Source organism: Brachycentrus maculatus, unplaced genomic scaffold (assembly GCF_059751285.1).
Source record: "Brachycentrus maculatus isolate JH-2025_06_01 unplaced genomic scaffold, ASM5975128v1 h1tg000362l, whole genome shotgun sequence".
In the NCBI taxonomy this organism is placed as follows: domain Eukaryota; kingdom Metazoa; phylum Arthropoda; class Insecta; order Trichoptera; family Brachycentridae; genus Brachycentrus; species Brachycentrus maculatus.
In genome coordinates, this window is record NW_028281111.1 from 1,256,490 (window position 1) to 1,278,639 (window position 22,150).

The 22,150-nt window shown below is 31.6% G+C and overlaps 1 protein-coding gene across 1 annotated transcript in view; it reads left to right on the forward strand.

Moving 5' to 3' along the window:
* LOC148303568 (acetylcholine receptor subunit alpha-like) overlaps window positions 1-22,150 on the forward strand; it is a 207,421-nt gene that overhangs the window by 87,612 nt on the left and 97,659 nt on the right. The window contains exon 3 of the mRNA XM_088269754.1: window positions 504-643. Coding sequence (XP_088125880.1) covers window positions 504-643 — 140 coding nt within the window. The remainder of the gene's footprint in view (window positions 1-503; window positions 644-22,150) is intronic.

Sequence of the window (22,150 nt, forward strand, 5' to 3'; positions counted from 1 at the left end):
TATTTTCATTCTACATAACTCAATTTAAATTATCCATTCACTTTTGAGTTGGCCGAGAAAGATGCGTTAAATTGTATCATTCATGATAAAAAAATTGAAGAACATTGGACAATAAACCAAGGTAGGACACAAAATACCGAACCCTCTTCTAGTGGAACAGAAGGTTAGTTTACGACAATCATCAGGCTTTTCCTAAAGAGTTTAACGTGGTTTCTTCCCAGCAACGAGCAAATGTTGAGATGTTTCTGATTGGCCCACACTAGGTTATCCATCTTGTTCTCAACACGATGAGAAGAAACGAAGATCCACTTCTAGATCTATAAACCTCGTATTTGAAGTGAGGTAAATAATAAATGCAATTCCCATCTAAAAAGAAGGCGCGTTAACTTGTTACATTGGTGTGTGTACTGTCCACATTAGTAGCGCTAACATTGTATAAAATTACTTTTATAAAACTAAATTAAATGTGGTGTTCCAAATCGATTAATTTTTTTTCTTTTCAGGATGTTCCGGTAACCCAGATGCCAAGAGGTTGTATGACGACCTCCTCAGTAACTACAACAAGTTGGTTAGACCTGTTGTTAACGTTACGGACGCCCTAACCGTCAAAATCAAACTCAAGCTGTCACAACTCATCGATGTGGTAAGTTTATGTATTTTTTTTCATTATTTATCTTTATTCTAAATCGCGAGGTCAAAGGTGCAAGCCTCCAGGGTTCATATGACGTATACATATATGCATTGCGGTGACTCAGGTAGGTCCCTAAATAGAGAGCGACATACCAAGCCGTCAAGTTTACAACAGTGACCACGCGACAACTGTGACGTAACAGAGGCTATAAAAGCCCTTACACACTATCAATCGCCCTCATTTTTACCTGCCCACTCGACCAACTGCACTCAAAGCCAAACCTTCGCGTAGCAAGAATTATTGACAACTTAATTCAGTGATATTATTCTATAAAGTTAGTTTTTAATTCCTCAACTTTTAATTAAAATTTATAAACGGTGTTCTTTACGCAAGCAAGTACAACTTTCGAAGAGCAAAGTATTCACTCATCATCAAACAATACCATCACCTCATGTAGGTACATTTGATAAAAACATTTTCATTTAATTTAATGATATTTCATTTATAATTTTTGCTTGTATTAAAAATCTAAAAAGTTTGACTTAGAACGAGGATTACCCGAGTTATTCAGGCAATTCAATAAAAAATTATATATTTATATTATGAAGTCAGGGCATTTAAGAGGCTTACGACCGTCATAGGCTGGTTTAAGTGATCAATTTACACACGTGTGACCTTAACCAATTCTACCCATGATTGACAACTACTCAAATTCTTGGAACTTCTAACTATATATGCTTAAATTCAAAGTGCTTGAATCACTAGAATTTCACAAGACACATCTATTGGTGAGATGCCGGTCATAAGCCCCATAAATGCTCAGACTTCCATATTCTTCTTCATCTATGTTGAGATGTAAAAAAATAATACTCTTTACTTTGTATTCGTGTGGTTTGGTTTAATTATATTTATTTTTATTATATTATAACCCTTATCCGCACCTAATGGTGCATAGGGCACTGCATCAAATTGAAGCAGTGTTATCTTGATCATTACTTACATGAAGGCAAGGTGATCACTCTTGCGCTTCAGGAACCAGTCCAGGGTAATATTAAATAAATATTACAGTGTTAAATCACTAATATTTATTTTCACCTCCCTCCCTGGGAATCGAACCCGGGACTTCCAGCACGGTAGCTAAACACGCTGACCATTACACCACGCAGGCGGACGAAAATATTTATTCTAGGTAAAAAATTATTCAAATAGGTTTTATTATTATTTCTTTTCATAAGGCATATCAAATATAAAACCTTGAAAGAAAAGCGTTTGATTCCTGACACGAAACATTCCCTTGTGTCATCAAAGTTCTGAAAAGATGAAATTTGTATCAATATTCGGGGAGAGAGTCAAATAGAAAAATGATACCTCTAGGGAGGGCGGAAACGCGACAAACAATGGTGATTTTTTCCGTTTTTTCATTGCCGTCATTCCGTTTAATGTTCCTGCAAATGTGCCGCATCTTAGCGAACAACATTTCAGGCGTTACTTGCTGTTAAACTTAAAGCCTTATGTCGGAGAACACAATGATGATTGCTGGAAAATATTTTGAAATGTTGTTTTAACGTGTTTTCTTTATGTTATCTTTGTCATTGTTTACTTTGTCGAGTAAGTCCCTTGACATACATTTTGATGTTGTATCCTTTTTTTTATATTTTCTTAATGAAACCGTAAGGTCTTTTATTTTTAAAGAGACATTTTTGCTTCTTGTGACGTATGTTCTTGTCTGACTCTCTCGTGGTCACTCTAAAAGGCTTCGATTAATGGATTTACGATGTATCATAAAATTGGTCTCTTCTCTCTACACGTGCATATTTGTACGTTTGTACTTATTTTTTTATACATATTAGGCAACCTTTTGTAACGTGTACTTTTTCTACATTCTTTGAGCGATACCGATGCTTGCAGTTTGCTTGAAAATGAGTAGTGCCTCAGGTCTTATCAAGAAATTGTTAGTCATTATTCGTTAAATCTACTATTGTCTTGTTTCCAAAAAACATTTCATGACTTTAATTTCATAATTAAAACGTAATTTTGTTTTAAAATCATAATAAATGTTTTATTATAACTTAATTATAATGTCTACCGGGTTCGAAGGTAACCGCTTCTTTATCAAATCAGTCTTGATAAAAAAGCGGTTAGCTTCGAAACCGGTAAACATTATGATTAAGTTATAATAAAATATTTATAGTGATTCAAAACAAAGTTACAGTCTTAAGTATGTATGGTTGCAATGAGGATCTTACACATATTTAATTAAAATGATCTCAACTAAATAAAAGCTTTCTCAAACATACCATAGATGGTTCTAGTAAACCCAAATAAAAAGCGTCATGTGATTTGTGATATATGATTATGATTGAGTTTTAAAAATTGACTATTGTGTTTGTCAATCATGGGTAGAATGGTAAATATTTCACGTGTGTAAGAACTACCCCATGACAGGCCATACATACAACCTGTAAGTACCCATATTTTCTTCATATATATTTTAAGATATCAACATGGTACGTATTGATACAACTGCTCATTTTACTATCGTGTTTAAAAATAATTATTGGCGCATTCCGAAAGAAAAAGGATTTCCCAAGATGCAAGACTACGATCATGTTTAATATTTCCTTTGTACTAGTATTTCCACAAAGAAGTAAGAGATAATAGAATGTACGATAAATAATATAAGACGTTTTTACTCTAAGCGAAGTTTTGTTAATAATTACCGGACTTACGTTTTCCATCAGCCCTGATCCTTGGCGTGATCGACTAGAACCTTTTATCCCGAACATTAATTAAGAATAGCCCATTCGATATTTTACTCGACACAGATATATTGGGGAGGAAACGGTTGAAAGGACTATTTGAAAAATCAATACCACGTAAAAGCAGTATATTTGTTATATCATAAGTACTACCATGCTGTAATTTTTTTTAACCCTTATCCGCACCAGATGGTGCTTAGGGCACTGCATAATATAAATGCAGTGTTATCTTGATCGTTAACACATGAAGGAAAGGTCATCAGCCCTCCACTTCAGGTATCATTCCAGTGAAATATTGAATAAATATTATAGTGAAAAATCACTTATATCATATTTATTTGCCGAGCGTGCTGACCATTTTTCTACGGAGGCGGACGTAATAATTATTATTAATAATAAATATCGACAATTTATAAAGTGTCATTTTCGTTAGTTAGTTAGATAGTAATTATTATTTGCTTATCAAATTATCTTAGTCATAAGATTGCCGCGCGTACCACTAATTGGAACATAGTGATGTAAGCATTAAAAATGTATTTTCAAATAAAACAGATTTTGTTATAATGAGGATGGCATATAAATAATATATTGAGCGCACGTATCTCGTAAGGGATGAATACTAAAATCACGACCCCTCGCATTCTTCACATCTCCGCGAACATTTTGACATTTCTCTTTATTCTTACAACGCGTCTTTACGAGATATAGCGTATATTCCACTGTGATTTAAAACAAATATGTCATGGAAAAACAAATCTAATATATTTTGTATTACGATGAAATGAAACCTAATTTAAGGATTGCGTTGAAAATAAATATAAAGTGGGGAAAATATAAAATAAACATCAAATAGTGATTTTGATATGATTCACTAAGTAGATTTATACAAAAAATGTGAAGCGAAGGGATTTATTTTTACTTTTCATGATGAATTTTTTACCCTCAAGAGCACATAAAATTTAATGATATACCACTGGTAATTTATCCTTAGTCATTGATACAGTTTGCCAGTCAAACATGCTAACTATTACACCTATGAGTTGGACATAATTTTAGTAAGAAAAAAGGTTGATTATCGTTGAATACACGTGTTAAAATTAGTTAATGCTTTTAATATTATTTTTTGATATCGCATCAAAAATAAAGAAGAAGAATATGGAAGTCTGGGCATTTACGGGGCTGACGACCGTCATAGGCTGGTTTAAGTGATTACTTTACACACGTGTAACATTCACCAATTCTACCCATTACTCAATTCTTGGAAGTTCTATATATATGAACCCATTTTGAAACATTGTTCTTGAATCACTAGAACTTCACTAGAGACATCTGTTGGTGAGATGAAAAGAAGCTTAAATAATAAATTTTTTATTTTTATTTTCTAGCGTTTCTCATGTATGTGATTATGATCCAGGATTCAGACCTCACATACTTATATAAGAGTTTCTGCTAAATAAAAAGCTTGAGAACTTGATATCTATAAATCATGTCAATTAACAGAAAGAGGTGTTAAATTTTCCATACAAATCTGTCTACGTTAATTTTACGCCCTTAAATACGAACAGTTTGATAATACCAGGATAAAGATAAGAACAGGCGACGCACCGTAGTTAGGTGAATAGACATTCGACGAAGAAACTGGTGTTACGGGTTCAATTTCCGTTCACTGAAATCGAACCACACAAAAAAAATCGATTGGTTTAGGTGTTTTTAATACACTTTTCATATCTTGCCTCTTCATCCTCACTATACAAGCTTCCAAAATATAAGCTTCATGGGTTTTTATCAAGCATGTATTTTATGAAAGCTTTAATATTTTTCTCACGATAAGTTTTATTTACTTGGCGCCTTTATTGCAATGAATTTTCTTTAAAGTTAATTCAGTTTTCGATACATTTTCATTTTTCAATAAGGAAAGTGTCGAAAAACAGATTTTTCTTAATGCCTCGGGTCGGAAGATTTACGTTTAATGGTTATTGTGACAGAATAATGTCTGCTACGTGTTACAACTTGTTTGCGATTTTTCAAGCGAAAATATCGCGACACCTTCTTATAAACGCAAACATATATATATTTACCCACTCCTTTGTGTATTGCCGTACTTAATACAAGGGGTGTATTAATATCAATTTAAAAATCAACTCTTTACGATTTACTTCACATCCCGGTAAAATTTAAATTTGATTTTAATAATAATAAATAATAAAACCCTTATCCGCACCCCAATGGTGCATAGGGCACTGCGTCATATAAACGCAGTCTTATCTTGATCGTTTACACATGAAGGAAAGGTGATCAGCCCTCCGCTGCAAGTACCAGTCCAGGGTAATATTGAATAAATATTACAGTGAAAAAATCACTCATATTTATTCTTACCCCCCCCTGGGAATCGAACCAAAAAACAAGTCCAAAAATAATTTACTGTGAAGGATTATTTAGGATAATTATTTTGTCATTTATTTCACTGTACTGTGCCCTGGGGGCATTCCGGTATCCCAATTTAACATTTTACAAGATTTCATTTTACAAGATAGCTACAACTAGGCAAACCTAGTTATAGCTATCTTGTAAACATACATATAGGTACATATCTGATTGTACGGTCGAAAATATCAAATAAATGTATTAAAATGAAGCATGGAATTGGCAAAACTAGGATAAAAGTAGACTGAATTCAGTCAAAATGCGATCTCTTAGATAAATGTGTGGCAAAACGATGTATGATAGATGTTCGAATGGTGAAATAAGGGAAGAATGCAAGGCTGAAATAAGCATTATCGATGTAATTTATGAAAGTATGTTGAGATGGTTTGGACGTGTGGAACAAATGAGTGAGTAAACAGTGTAACAAATTTATCCGGTGAATGTAGATGGAAATAGGGGCAAATGAAAACCGAAAATGACTTGGGATGATCAAGTACTTCAAATTATTTTTTAACATCTCATCAAATATGAAGAAGTATATGAAAGTCTGGGCATTTACAGGGCTGACGACCGTCATAGGCTGGTTTAAATAATATGAAAAATAACTCATATAATTGAAGATAATAGTGAAAAAGTATTTGGATACACTCAAAATGTTGTAAGTATTTTAAATATTCGAAAGTGGTCAGGTCAAGAATGGTAATAATTGAATGGTTTGTATGAAGAAATGCATGAACATGAAAGAATATGTACATTTATGCGGCGAATGTAGTTGGGAAAAGGAGCAGAAAAAGACTGAGGAAAATTTGGGATGATTATCAAAGTATTTCAAAAACTTAGGCGTGATCAAGTCAGTGGTAGGAATATTTGGCGGGTATATATGAGAAGATGCATGAATGAATTGAAGAGATGAGGAATATATTAAGTTAATATATGTATGTAGGTCATAATGGCTGTATGTTGTTTATTTGTAAAGTGATCTATCGATGATAAGTAATTCTAAATCCATCTCTGTCACCCGAATGCAGCGCCTCCATGTGACTCGCTGGTAAGTAGGGAATTTATTTCAACACAATAGCTTTTGAGGTGATTTGCATATTGAGTGAAATAAGCAGAACACGGAAACCAGTATGACAGATTTCCTTTTTCACACATAGAACTGGATCGAATAAATCACTTTAGTAAAGTCTATTAAAAAATAATATCTTTGGATAATTCACATAATATTTCACAATTTTCTTAAAATATTACCTCAAGAATAAGTAATATGAGCCTTTGAATGACAAAACAGAACTCACAACATTTTGAGTGTGTCCAAATACTTGTTCACAAATCTGGATTATCTCCATTTTAAGAAGTTTTTTCTTATTATTTTTTTTACATCTCATCAAAGATGAAGAAGAATATGGAATACGTGTGATTATAATCCAAGATTTGGACCTCACATACTTATAAAAGAGTTTCTGCTCAATAAAAAGCTTCATTTCATCTCAACACTATATGTCTATTGTGAGGTTCTAGTGATTCAAGAACAGTGTTACAAAATTAGTTCATATATAAAGAACTTCCAAGAATTTGAGAAGTGTGGTTGTCAATAATGGGTAGAATTGGTGAATGTTACACGTGTGTAAAGTGATCACTAAAACCAGCCTATGACGGTCGTCAGCCCTGTAAACGCCCAGACTCCCGTATTCTTCTTCATCTTTGATGAAATGTCAAAAAATAATTTTTCAAATGATTGAAAGTGTTCAGGTCAGGAGTCGGATTAATCGTCGAGTATGTATGAGAAGATGCATGAATATGTATGAGGTCATAATTGTTTGCAAAGAAATTAGTGAAAGTTTATTGATTAGTTAGTTAGTTAAAATAAATAAAATCGAATAAAATTCATATTTGTTCATGTGTTCAATCGGGAATATTTCCATTCACCCGTCTGTCTGACAAATATCCGCTATCGAAATGTCAAGAAATCGTTTTTTGTAAGACTACGGAGCCACATTGCGAATTCAGGTACAACATGGTGAAAAATTGATGTTGTAACATTTTTCACAAAGGACTATTTCATTACAAAGACATGATGATTTGTTTGTGATCGATATCGTCCCCTTTTCAGGAATGATTTTCATTACCCCTTTGCGCGTAAAATATTTACGTTTACTGAAATCGGAGGTCCGGTTTCAGGAAACAGCATTTATTATTAAAGTCAGGGCTGTGCAAAATGAAGCCGATGGCCGCATCTGTGTGCCTTTTGAATTTCACAAACTTTTGTCGGTACAAAATCCCGATAAGGAATTTGACATTTTCATTTTGAAATGTTTTCTGGAAAGTTTAACGGAGGATGGCTTACAAACAATTTGTCAGAATTAAGCCAAAGTGCGACGATTTCCGACAAGAACGATTTATTGTTAAAAGAATAATCTGAGTTTGAATCTTAAAAAAAATAAGGGACGCATACAAATTCCCAGTGGCTTGTATATCGTTCGGGTATGCAACTCTGATGGCTACCATTTTTCTTATCTTACCATCTTTTCCTCCTGTATTTTATCTCACCCTGAGGGATGCTTTTACATGCGTCATATGCATCTCATAATACTATCAACTTTTTAAGATCAATAATCTGAAGCGCAGTACATTAGTGTCATTAGTGTAACCTTATACTTCATAATCAAATTCACATCTTGTCAATCCGAAATGACATTTTATCCGCTAAGAAAAAAAGTTTTTTTAAAAAAATATTTGATCTAATTTAAAGGATTAGACAATTTTAAAAAGAAACTGGGATATCAAAGTTCGCATTAAAAATACTGAATCTTGGTTGTTTGATTAAGTGATTTTAGTTAGTTAAAAGGCCACTCGTATTCGTTCAGGACATTTACTTGTCCTGATGTAGATATACAGAGTTCGCAGTGGGTCAATTAAATACAAAAGTTAATTACGTTGTGCAGAAGAATTTAAATTTACATTCAGACCTATATTTTTTATCGGTTAAAGTCCTTTGAAATGGGTTGTCGACAATCAGTGTTATCAGGAAGTTCTTGGAACCAAAATATAATAATGTACCTATATCTATTGTTGTTGTCTATTAATGTTTTTTTTTTACCAAATAAAATGCTTAAATTTTTGTTCACTACGAAATAAAATCTTTAACTTCTGTGTGTAATTGATGCCTCGAATCATGTATAATGAATAGTGAATTCGATGGATATGTATAATTGTTTGATCGGGTAGGGAATGAAATTATTAGAAAAAATATAGTTAGGACGCTGTAATATAAATTTGAGGAAAAAAATATGTTTTTCTTAAAGACTAAAAATATGTTTTTTCAATATGAACAGATCAATTATAGCAAATGACTTTATGAAAAACCGTTTTTTTACTGGCAGAACTGTTTATTTATAAGCGTTTTTTTTTGTATATTTATAACCTTTTAAAAATATTGTAATTCCGCCTAAACGTTAAAATTTACCGAAATAATTATTCTTTCAATCGTCATGCGAGTAAATTACTAAGAAAGAAAGAGAATATGGATGTTTATACTGTCAAACACTTTCTTTGCAATAAAATTGTATTCTGATATTGTGAAATATGATAAATATCTATTTGTAGGTACTTTCTTAAATTCTTCATAAAATAGTGTTGTCCTGCTAATCGAATTTAATAAGAGCGGTACCTACTCTAGTAATGTGTATCCCCATTACCAAGGTACTTCTAGAGGTTGGTATTCTCAATTAACCGATATCGATGCGATGGAATTTCTAGTTTCGTAATACCTCGAGTTAAATAGTTGCCCCATCACTATAACTTCATCAACTTTTACAAGTATGTACACTAGCGGTCATATATCATGATACGATAGTAATTATTTTATTAAAAATAATAAAAAAGGTTTCCTAATTACACGATTTAAAAAAGAGGTAATAAAAGTTATGAAACTAATAAACTACATATTTACAAAAAGACAAATTTATTTATTTAATTTATTTAATAGATTTATATTATCCACTGACACTTCGTGATGGAATTGCATTTTTAATTTATTATTAGATTAAAACCAATATTTTTAGCTTTTCCACTTTTTTATTTGACCAGCGACCGGGTTTCGTCGTTACCGACATCTGATGATGTCGGTAACGACGAAACCCGGTCGCTGGTCAAATAAAAAAAGTGGAAAAGCTAAAAATATTGGTTTTAATCTAATAATAAAAAAAAAAAAATATTTGTTTGAATTAAATTTATGAGGTGAATGTAATTGGTTATAGAAGCATAGGAAGACCGTGATAAAATAATAGAACCCTTATCCACACCCCAATGGTGCATAGGGCACAGCGTCATATAAACGCAGTGTTATCTTGATCGTTTACACATGAAGGTAAGGTGATCAGCCCTCCGCTTCAGGTACCAGTCCAGGGTAATATTGAATAAATATTACAGTGAACAAATCACTAATATTTATTTGACCCCCCTGGGAATCGAGCCCGGGACCTCCAGAACGGTAGCTGAGCGTGCTGACCATTACACTACGGAGGCGGACATATATCAATACTTGATATTAAGTGGTCAGGTCAGGAGTCAGAATATTCGGTGAGTATGTATGAGGAGATGCACGAATGTGGAAGAGGCAAAGATTGCTTAGAATTAAGCAAATACATATTGGTGTGACATATTGGTATTTCCTCTGCCTACTCCTGCGGAGAACCAGCGTGGGGGTTAAAAACTCTTTTTTTTTCAAAACCGTATATTTAAATCCAAAAGAAAGTTATTTTTTAAAAACTAAAACATTGTTTTAAGAAAAAAAATCTTTAAATGTTACCTGGGTTTAAATAAAATTAAGTACGGGCTATTGATTACTGGGCCGTATAATACAACCGGATGCAAGTTACTACTAACGATGCTATTAATCATTATGTTTAGGAAAAAATACAGACATTTACGTGTTGATAAATAATGAAAAATTTTTGTTTGTCCGCGAAGATTACGAAATACTAAAATTTTATTACGCGTGAAATTTTGCGACAATTGGAAATATTAATTCTCAGTACCTACAAACATTTTATTGGGAGTAAATTCTACGATTTTGGCCATTTTCCAAAAGACAATGACGTAATAAAGGCCACGACATGCTTTGTTATCATAAAGGAGAAATTCATATTAATTATCTTATTACTTTAAAATTTAATTCTAAAACGGTTGAAAACACGTACGTAGTTACTTAAATGAACTAACATGAAATTTGTACATTTTCATTTACTGTAGCCGTATTTTCTCTTAACCGCTTATTTTTTTTACATAGCTTCTTCTTCTACTTAACGTGACGTTGATTACCACTTATGAGAATGTGTCCCTATTTCGGCAGTTCGAAACAGCTCTTAGACGTTCAGTACTCCTGACCATTTGTGTACGAGTGTTGTTTACATAGCTATTTTGAATTATTTGAGGGCCATCTTCTTTTGAAAATTCAGTTAGTTCATTATATTTAATTCCATTTTGCAAGTGGTGATATTCTTCTTTGTAAATTAATAAGTGTATAATAATAAAATAAACAATGTGTTGCTTTGTAATTAAAGAAACGACAATAAAAGTTTATTCTAAAATAATCTTTTATAAATTACAAATAATATGACAGTTCACCAAACACAATATTTTTATCTGAGGTCTTTTGTTTTTTCAGTGCGACGCATGCGCGACGTCTGATGGTAGATTTGCGCGATCTGCTTTACCGACAGTCACAATATTGAGAGTCGGTACTATATGTACTTAACAAAATCTGTAGGTATTTATTTACATTCATATATAAATATATATATATATATATATATATATATATATATATATATATATATATATATATATATATATATATATATATATATATATATATATATATTATATATATATTTATATATATATAAATATAAATATATATATATATATATATATATATATATATATATATATATATATATATATATATATATATATATATATATATACATATATATATATATAAATATATATATATATATATATATATATATATATATATATATATATATATATATATATATATATATATATATATATATATATAAATATATACATATATATATATATATATATATATATTCAGAAGAGACAGGCTGATTTAATATTTAATATTTTTAGATACTTATTAATCTGAACGAGAGATGTTTCATCTCAAGTAAAGATACCTTTAATAGTGATATATTATCTCTAAAGATGAACTCCTAAAATTGTAAGATAAAGACCTTGGGAGAATAAAAGAGGCGTCGGAAGATCTAAAAAAATGGTACGACGACCGCTGTGGGGGTAAAAACTGCCTGCAAGCAGCAACCAACTGAAAAAAAAATTGAATGATAGGGAAGGGGTCTTTATCCAGCAGTAGAGGACAGAGGGTTAATGAAGAAGAAGAAAAATATATTATCTCTGTAGCGTCTATAATTTAGTGTTTGTTGGAAAAAATATATACACATTTTTTTAATGTAAAATATAAAAAGTAACATATACTTTTGTATGCACTGTGTAAAATGCATACATTTTTTACAATATTGTAATATTACACGAATAAATTGTACATTTTTGAAGAGAAGATTTGAGCGTAAATTTTGCGAAGTATTAAACTCGGGACAGACGTATGTATCATTATGAGAGAATATGTAAGGGATTTGAAGAAAGGGTCTTTATTAAATATAAATGACGTATGGGGAGAGGGTAGATTCCTTTTTTGTATGGAGATACGAATGGAAAATGGAGTAATAAATCAACATTTGTTAAGTGAGACTGGGATATCCGAATGTGGCGTTCTATCTTCTCTACCTACTCCGTGGTGATGGAAGAAGTAGAAAAACAATTCGTAATTAAAATGTAACTTTGTTTTAAAATCACCATATATTTCACTTTATAGTGATTTTAAAACAAAGTTACATTTTCATTATAAAATGGAATGTCGCAAAGTTAGTGCTTCAAATATAAATTATAGAAAAACAATTGGCTCTTAATTGAGAAATGTTAAAATGTATCAACACGCAAGATGAATGAAACTATTTGATTCATCCCTCTTTTAAGATAATGCGACGTGAATTCGACTAAAAATATTTTTTGAAGGTAGCTTAAAAAAAACAAAAATACTGGATCCAATTTGAGCTCTTTATATAAATTTCCAATAAAAATATGAATATTTTATGGAAGAAATGAAATCTTAACTTTAAACCAGCCAATGACGGTCATAAACCCAATGTTGAGATGTCAAAAAATAATATAAATGAACCTCATTTTGTGACGAAAAAAGGATACAGAAAAAGTTGTCATTTGGAGTTGACGTATTCGCTACGCAATGCACAATAAAAACAACATTTAGGATTTTTTTATCATATTTTTTAAATCATATTTTCAAATGGGGTACGGAGTGCGTGGAAGATTTTGGTAAGGGAAGGATAATAATGTAACTATGGGTATTTCAATATTTTAGAATATAGTACATAAACCCTGATGATGACAAGGTTCTTGTCGAAACCATTTGGATAAAGTGTACCAATAAAAAGTGCTTAAAACAAAGTTGTTTTATTTTATAAAGGTTAAAAAAATCTTTAAATTCAGAATAAATAATGTGCTCGAATTCAATGCACCAGGGATTCGAGATTTTCAAAGATTTTCAAGATATTGCCGAAGCTTCTAGTTCACATTAAGTGGTTTTGAAGTTTCTTCTCTCGTGTGCACGTATACGCCTAGGTATAGGTGGCGGAGCATTCGTGGTATGTTCTGAGCAGTGTATTTCTATACAAACCTTGAAAGCTCCGAGTTGAATTATTGAGTAGTGGATTCCAGACCAGAATAGGGTAGCTAACTTATCTTACTCCGGCAGATCGGTATGTACTGATAGACCATTGGGGCTATTCAGGTCCTTGCTCCTTGACATTAAAGGTATAAATAATCTATGTGGAAACTAGCTGACACTAACTGCTAGATGTATGGAGACAAAATTGGAGAAACCCACAGGTAAACGTAGTGTATTGGGATCTTATGGAAGAAAAAGGGCTAGTAACATGAATAACCTAATAGATATTGAATGGAACGATTATTTTTATTTATTTCTTTCAAAACATATTACATACGTAAGTCATATATACATATTATATTCCCGATGAGTAATTTCTATTTCTCATTTTGGGACATGGGTTTAAGGTGAACATGACTGGAACACAAATAATAAAGTAACAATTTTTTTTTTTAATAACTAAAACTAATACTAATGGCAAAATATAAAAACAATAAACAGGTATAATAAATAGGCATAAGAATAATGTTAGCCCCAAGAGACTCTTACTTATTCTCCTTCAAACTCTTGTCCTTATCCAATGGTAAAAAGACCAGTATATCGTTTATAAGCAGTGTCATCTTGATTGTTTTACCCCGTTCCATTATCGATGAAAAATGGTTCGGGCATGTGAATCAAATAAATGAAGAAAGAATTGTAAAAAAAGTATGAGGTGAATGTGATTGATTATAAAAACAGAGGAAGATCGAGGAAAACTTGGCATGATTAAGTATTTCAAACACTTGAAAGTAATCAGTGTGTATAAGGAGATGCATGAATGTATAAGATGCGAGATTGTTGTAAATTATGAATATATTAAAGCTTTTAATTAAAGTTTTACTTAGTAAATACTAATATTCCTTAAAATCTTCTGTGTCACGTGTTTCGATGCATTCCGCATCATTTTCAAACACAAGATCATTTTCAAATACGGTGTTTGAAAATGATGCGGAATGCATCGAAACACGTGACACAGAAGATTTAAAAGAATATTGGTATTTACTATGTAAAACTTTACAACATTTTGAGTGTGTCCAAGTACTTGTTCACAAAATCTGGATTATCTCCAATTACAGGAGTTATTATCATATTATTTTTTGACATATCATCAAAGATGAAGAAGAATATGGAAGTCTGGGCATTTATGGGTAGAATTGGTGAATGTTACACGTGTGTAAAGTGATCACTTAAACCAGCCTATGACGGTCGTTAGCCCCGTAAATGCCCAGACTTCCATATTCTTCTTCATCTTTGATGAGATGTCAAAAAACAATAAGTAAAACTTTAATTAAATATGGATAGATTTTACCACAAAGTGACTGCCGAATCAATTAATGAAATTTTATATTTAAGCTTTGACATATTCAGAATTCCAACTACTTTCGTATTTAATCAAAAAAATAAATCGTATCAGTTGAGACACCTGTTATTTTAATAATTTTTACCCCTTAATTATGCAATTTGGGTATTTGTACTACACTCAACTTCCATCAAATGTCTGTTGAAAGACTCTGTTTTGTAAGAAATATTTTTTGAATAGTATTTTGGCGCAGTTCACTTATATTCAAATTTCCACGACGCAAGATGGCAGAGAATAGCCTCACATGTAATATGTATGGCCATAAATTCAAGGGTTCAACTGACTGTCACTGCTTATTGTATAAAGGATCATTGGTACTACTATTAAAGTATTGTTTACCTTATTTATATAAACCTTTACAATACGTTTATGAATCAAACATAAACATCTTCACATATAACATAACTGAGAAACATAAATGGGGGACATATCGCTCACTCCTTTCAACAACGTCATAAATAAAAAATCGTCAATTTTCAGTTGTGCATGTTTTCGGAATACCCAGAAAATGTACTATTATATATCCCAGCAAAAGAGGCATATTTTTAACTTAATATTTACCCGCTACAGGGCAAAAAGTGTTGTTTTGCATTTTGAAGAAAAAATATTGTTTCATTATTTTTTTTAACATCTTAAATATTTTTTAAATGGAGAAAAAACCTTCAGGTTTTACCTGAAAAGATCTGTTGCACAGTAAAAAGTTCAATAAGTGGCTTGATATTTATTTTGAATACATTGTATTATACTTTTAAACTTAAAAAAACGTTCTCCTGAAAAATCAAGTTTTTTTATTTATCACGTTCTTATCACTCCTTTCAACAACGTCATATTTCAAAAATCGTCAATTTTCAGTTGTGCATGTTTTCGAAATGCCCAGAAAATGTACTATTTCCCAGCAAAAGCGGCATATTTTAAATTTAATATTTACCCGCTACAGGGAAGAAGGTGTTGTTTTTGCATTTTGAAGAAAAGGTATCGTTTAATTATTTTTTAATATCCTTAATGTATTTTAAACGGAGAAAAAACATTCAAGTTTTACATAAAAAGATCTGTTGAACAGTAAAAAGTTCGAAAAGGCTTGATAATTATTTTTAATACATTTCATTATATTTTTAAACTTTAAAAACGATCTCCTGAAAAAACATTTTTTTTTCATGTATGGCGTTGTTGAAAGGAGTGAGCGATATGTATTTATTTTATAATATACTATGTATACCCGACCACCCATTGCTATGGCTCAGTCTGGTTAAATGCTTAAAAATGAAAAGGAAAAGCAAATTCTAATATTTCAATTATAATACGTGTTATTTTTTATACAATCAAAGTAATAAAATGACTACATACAATTTTTCTCCTATATATGTATTTATATATGATTGCAAAACATATTTTTGATCTTTCTTACTTGAGAGCAGTGAATATGATGAATATTTATTATGGTTGAAAACGAATAAATTTTATTATAAACACATTTTATTATAAACAACTTGTCAAAAGTCTACGTTACCGGAAGACATGTATGATTAGATGTATTGATGTAAAATAGGTTAGGAGTTTATGTGTCAGATGAGTGTGGCGTTCCATTCTCTCTGCTTACCCCTGTACAACAGCGTGATGGTAGTAGTGGAAGTTAACACTGAGAAAGTTTGTTTTTATTTCAATTTTATATTTAAAAAAAAACACAAAAATATTAGGAAATAGTTTCAACTAAATAAACTTTAAATCTTATACATATGCTTTGACTTTCAAGAGATAAAAATGCCTTTGGTGTGTTATTTCCAACTCTGTAAAAAAAATGTAAAATTTTCGTCCTCCAATTAAGTTGGAGTTGTTCAAATGTTGATTAAAATCCTTTATCAAAAGCTCGGATAATGCTGTATCTAGTTGGTAAGCATTAAAAAACAGGGAATTTCAATCTTTGCAACATTAACCTACACAGTAAAAAAACACAAGAAAGATACAGTGCCAGCTCGCTAATCCGAACGTTAATCATGCAGTGGGTCGAATGGATTAGGGAATCGTTCGGATTACTGAGTGTTTTGAGAAGAAAGAGATAAAATGATATTTGAATGGTTTTTATTTGACATTTTTTAGATAATAAATGAGTAATTTAAAATTTTATTTTTATATAGGCTTGAAATAATCTAATTTTCTCTTTTAAACTAAAGAACCTGCTTGGTTTGTTGGATCAAAAGTTCAAGGGTTTAATCACGCATTCCTCTCAAAACTATCAATTCCTCAGTGTTCTGGATGACTTTTTCAGCCGAGTTGATGGCTATGTTGAATTGATAAATGTTAGAAAAAAATTGTGTGCGAAAACCCTCATAATAAATCTGTACAACAAATCAGTACATATTATTTTTGACATATCATCAAAGATGAAGAAGAATATGGAAGTCTCGGCATTTACGGGGCTGACAACCATCATAATAATAATAATAAAACCCTTATCCGCACCCCAATGGTGCATAGGGCACTGCGTCATAAAATTGTATTGTTATCTTGATCGTTTATACATGAAGGAAAGGTGATCAACCCTTTGCTTCAGGTACCAGTCCAGGGTAATATTGAATAAATATTACAGTGAAAAAATCACTTCTATGTATTTTACCCTTCTTGGGAATCGAACCCGGGACCTCCAGAACGATAGCCGAGCGTGCTGACTATTACACTACGGAGGCGGACAACCATCATAGGCTGGTTCAAGTGATCACTTTACATACGTAAAAAAAATATATGAAAAATAACTCCTGTAATTGGAGATAATCCAGATTTGTGAACAAGTGTTTGAACACACTCAAAATGTTGTAAATCAGTACATAATAAAACGACAAATATTTATTTTTTCACTCTTATTTTGTTTGACCAGTGACCGGGTTTCTTCGTTTCCGGATTATTAGACTTATCCAGTTTGTAACGACGAAACCCGGTAACCGGTCAAATAAAATAAAAGTGGAAAAAACAACAAATATATTTATTGGTTTATTATATAAAACGTATTTCCTCCAAGAAATGTCAGCACAAAACCTAAATCTAACAAATGTATACCTCTGGAAAAGTAGAGTAAACTACATATTTAGTTATTGTTTTACTATATAAAATACAGTTCCGCCAAGAACTGTAAGCAGAAAACATAAATCTCACAAATCTATACCTCTGGAAAAATAGAACAACTACATATTTAGTTATTGTTTTATTATATAAAATGCAGTTCCTCCAAGAAATGTCAGCACAAAACTTAAATCTAATAAATCAGCATCTTTGGAGAGTCTTGTTGTGAGGGGACCCTCTAGTTTGAGAAGCAGCGCTCTTAACGACAAAGTCGTCTGTCTACTTATTATTTGTCTTAGTGGAATCCGGCTGCTCCAGCGCCCGCGCCTCGGATAACACCAACATTATCTCTCGTTCTTTGTCTCACAAGTCAAACACAAAGATATTATTCGTTAACGACGGCCTAAGTACTTTTCTGATACCGACATCTGGTTAAACCTTTGCATGATAAACTAGGGGTAGATTCTGCCCCAACTGGTACACTGACGATTAACAGCGAGATTATCCAAAGTAACATTTTGGGTCGAAATACCATTCGGATATTACTTGACAAACTTTAAATGTTTTCGTTGCACAAATTTTAGTAGGCGCACTGGAGTATATCAATAAATAAATTATAATTTTCAGATTTTATTTTATTTGTGGGAGCGAGTGTTTTTGTATAGAATTTTCACTCATGAATTACATGAAATTCTAGTAAGTATAAACATAAAGAGTAAATCCACTCACGAGTAGGCATAGGCTATAATAATACTTAAAAAGTTGAGGCCTAAGTAGGGCCATGATAAACGGTGTTGCATAAGCCACATAAGATTTCAGAGTCACTTGCACGACAGGTAACTTAAAAAAAAATAATTATTTGTTAACAATGCTTACATGGTCAGCTGGAGTGTCACAGAGGTAAAATAAAGAATATAATTTAAATTTGAAGCACAAGCTTTGTGATTTTCCATTTTATAATTAAAATGTAACTTTGTTTTAAAATCACCATAAATATTTTATTATAACTTAATTATAATGTCTACCGGTTTTGAAGCTAACCACTTCTTTATCAAGACTGATTAATACTCAGTAGACATTATAATTAAGCTATAATAAAATATTTATAGTGATTTTAAAACAAAGTTACATTTTAACTGTAAAATAATTCGTGGAAGCCTAAGGTAGAGGAAAGGCAATTGAGATAATGTGGGCACATAGGACGTAGAGAAGCTGAACATATTGTATACCAGGCGATCGCCATTGATCTTCCTCGAAAGACATCTAGAGGAAGACCAAAAAATCATGGATGCTACAGAAAGATAACATGATTCGAAGGCATGACCTAGGAACCTAAAATGTATATTATAGAAGGACCTACAACCTGAGGACGAGGAGAGCTGATCCTTATAGTCTACAAAGACGATAAGTTGTGATGAAACAAGAAAAAAGGAGATTGATTTGTAAAAAATATATATGTACATATACATACATACTTTCATAAATAAATATACATATTTTTATTTTTTCGCGAAGACCCACCAAGCCACATTACGTGTCTTGTCGGTAGAGTTCTTTTTACACACTTTTTTATTTATTATTTTTATACATTTTGACAAACATTTAAAAAAAGAAAAAATACATATGAAAACGAACCTCGATTAGCGCGAGTAATCGAATCCGCGCTAAGCGGGGTCTATTTTCCACACAATCTGTATAGAAATACTTGCGCGCCTTTTTAAATAATGTTTTTGCGCGCCTTTAACTAAATTTCTTGCATGAATGTCTGCCATTTTCATTCGCGATTTCTAAATGGTCACTTTTTACACTGTGTAACGTTCACAATTTTGATCATGATTAAGCATAATTACGATTTGAATTTTGGAAGTCGTAATAATAATAATAATAATCTTGGATGATTTATATAGCGCCATTTTATTTAGCGGATTATGATATGAAAATGATAAGAGATAAAAAGATAGTAAAGAAAAATGTCTGAAGTCTGAAGAGTGGAAAATGGAACCGCTGTATTATTGCGCCTTCTTCTTGGTCTTCTTGGGCTGAAGTATGGCCAAGATGTTGGGCCTCCCTATGCATTGGTAATGCCGGCGAGCAGCTTGTTGTGCTCCGTCAACTTCAGATGGCGGGGGGATGACGCTGGTCTTCATGTTGCCACTGGCGTCATTGCTGGGCATCTCCAAAACCTTGGCAGCCAGGAACTCGGCGAGGTATACGGGCGCATAAGCCCCATCTTTCTCAGCGTTGTAGACGCGAGCTGGCGTATTTTGGGTGTTTAAAATTGTCGTAATATTCCGTGTTACGGAAATCGTTTTATATACACCACTGCCATGTGTAACAAATCTTGTAAAAAATCATCAAATACAAACTGAAACTTTTTAAACGGGTTATTGATGCCAAAACAAAGTAATGCAAGAAACCTATTCTTAAGTAAAATATGTGATATTAACCGTCCCTGTAAAACCTAAGTTTAAATTTCAAAAACTTTCCTATTTTTACAAACTTATTGACAGCTGTCCCAAATGTCTGAGTAACTTCTTTAAAGGATAATTTTCCTACCCCAATATTCGTTTATACGTGTCCATAGAATTGAACCTATTTATTGTTTCTTATGTTGGTGAAATCAAATTTATTCAAACTAGAATTAAGAATATTTTGATATTGACAATGCTTAAAGCTTCCTGCATTTAAAGAATACTTAATATTGTATATGACAGATTTTTTATACTAAAAATGGAAACACGAAAACCCTAATTTTGTTTGTATACCTTGTATAAATTATTATTTTAATAAATCTAAATAAATTTTACGAAAACATAAGAAATCACCCACAGGCAAGATTTAAGTATAAACAGTATAACCCTTATAGACCGAAAAAACTTTTCCATTTTAAATACAACATAACATAGATGAAAATGAATATAGAAGTCTGGGTATTAATAAGGCTCATGACCTGTAATGGGTCCTGTGACAGGTCGTAAGCCTGAAAATACCCAGGCTGCCATTTTTTTTCATCCATGTTGAGATGTTAAAAACATGATATTAATAAGGTGTAGAAATAATAAAATATACATATTTTAAATAAAAATAAACAATATACAACAATTTTCAGCGTATAACCGCATCACACCCAGACTTATGTATATTTTTTATGATCACAAATTTTTCAATTGATTTTTTATTCTTATCAGTAAGCAGTTCGCATTTGAAAAGTTTTATAAAAACGAAAATGATATTTTAGGCATGCAAAATAATGTGCCAATATGCAAAATAATTCAGGAAAAAACTTTTATAACTTTCATGAATGTCTGTGCTAATAAAAATAAATAAAAAACTTATAAACTCAACCATAGAATGTGCTGTAAAAAGAGCACGGGCAAGATGTTTTCAATTGAAGGATAAATATAACATCCAAAATTTTGTGGTTAATCTGAATATTTTTCGTAAAATACTACCTCAACATACTACCTCAACCACTGTGATTGGGGAAGCTGATGATATTGGAAATGATTGGAAATGGTAAACTGGTGAATGTCAAGCGTGTATAAACTGATCACTTAAACCAGCATATAACAGGCTGTAGGTCTTTAGACTACTACATTCTCCTACATCTTTGTTGAGATATAAAAAAAATATTGACGTCAAGGATATGTTACGAGTATAAAGGATTTTTTAAAAATTACTTATACATAACTTATTACTTATCAAATTACTTGTAAGTAACATTTAATCAAAAGAATTTAAGATGTCTAAAAATCTGATAGTCATAAGAAAAGTCCTAAATCCAACAAAAGAGAGTCGGCTGATAAAGAAAAAGAAATGAAACGTTGAATATACTATATAGTATTTGTTATTTATTGTTTCGGAATTCACTTTGTGGTAGGATATGAGGAAATTCAAAATGAAAAACACTTGTTTTTTACCACTTGAGATTATTTTATGACGACTAGTTTCGGAAGCTATGCTCTCATCTTCGGGTCTAAATGAGTCGTCATAAAATAGACTCAAGTAGTAAAAATAACAAGTGCTTTTCATTTTTATTTAAAAAAAAAAAAATTTTGGATATGGAGGCTGGGAGTCAAAGTGTTAAAGCATAA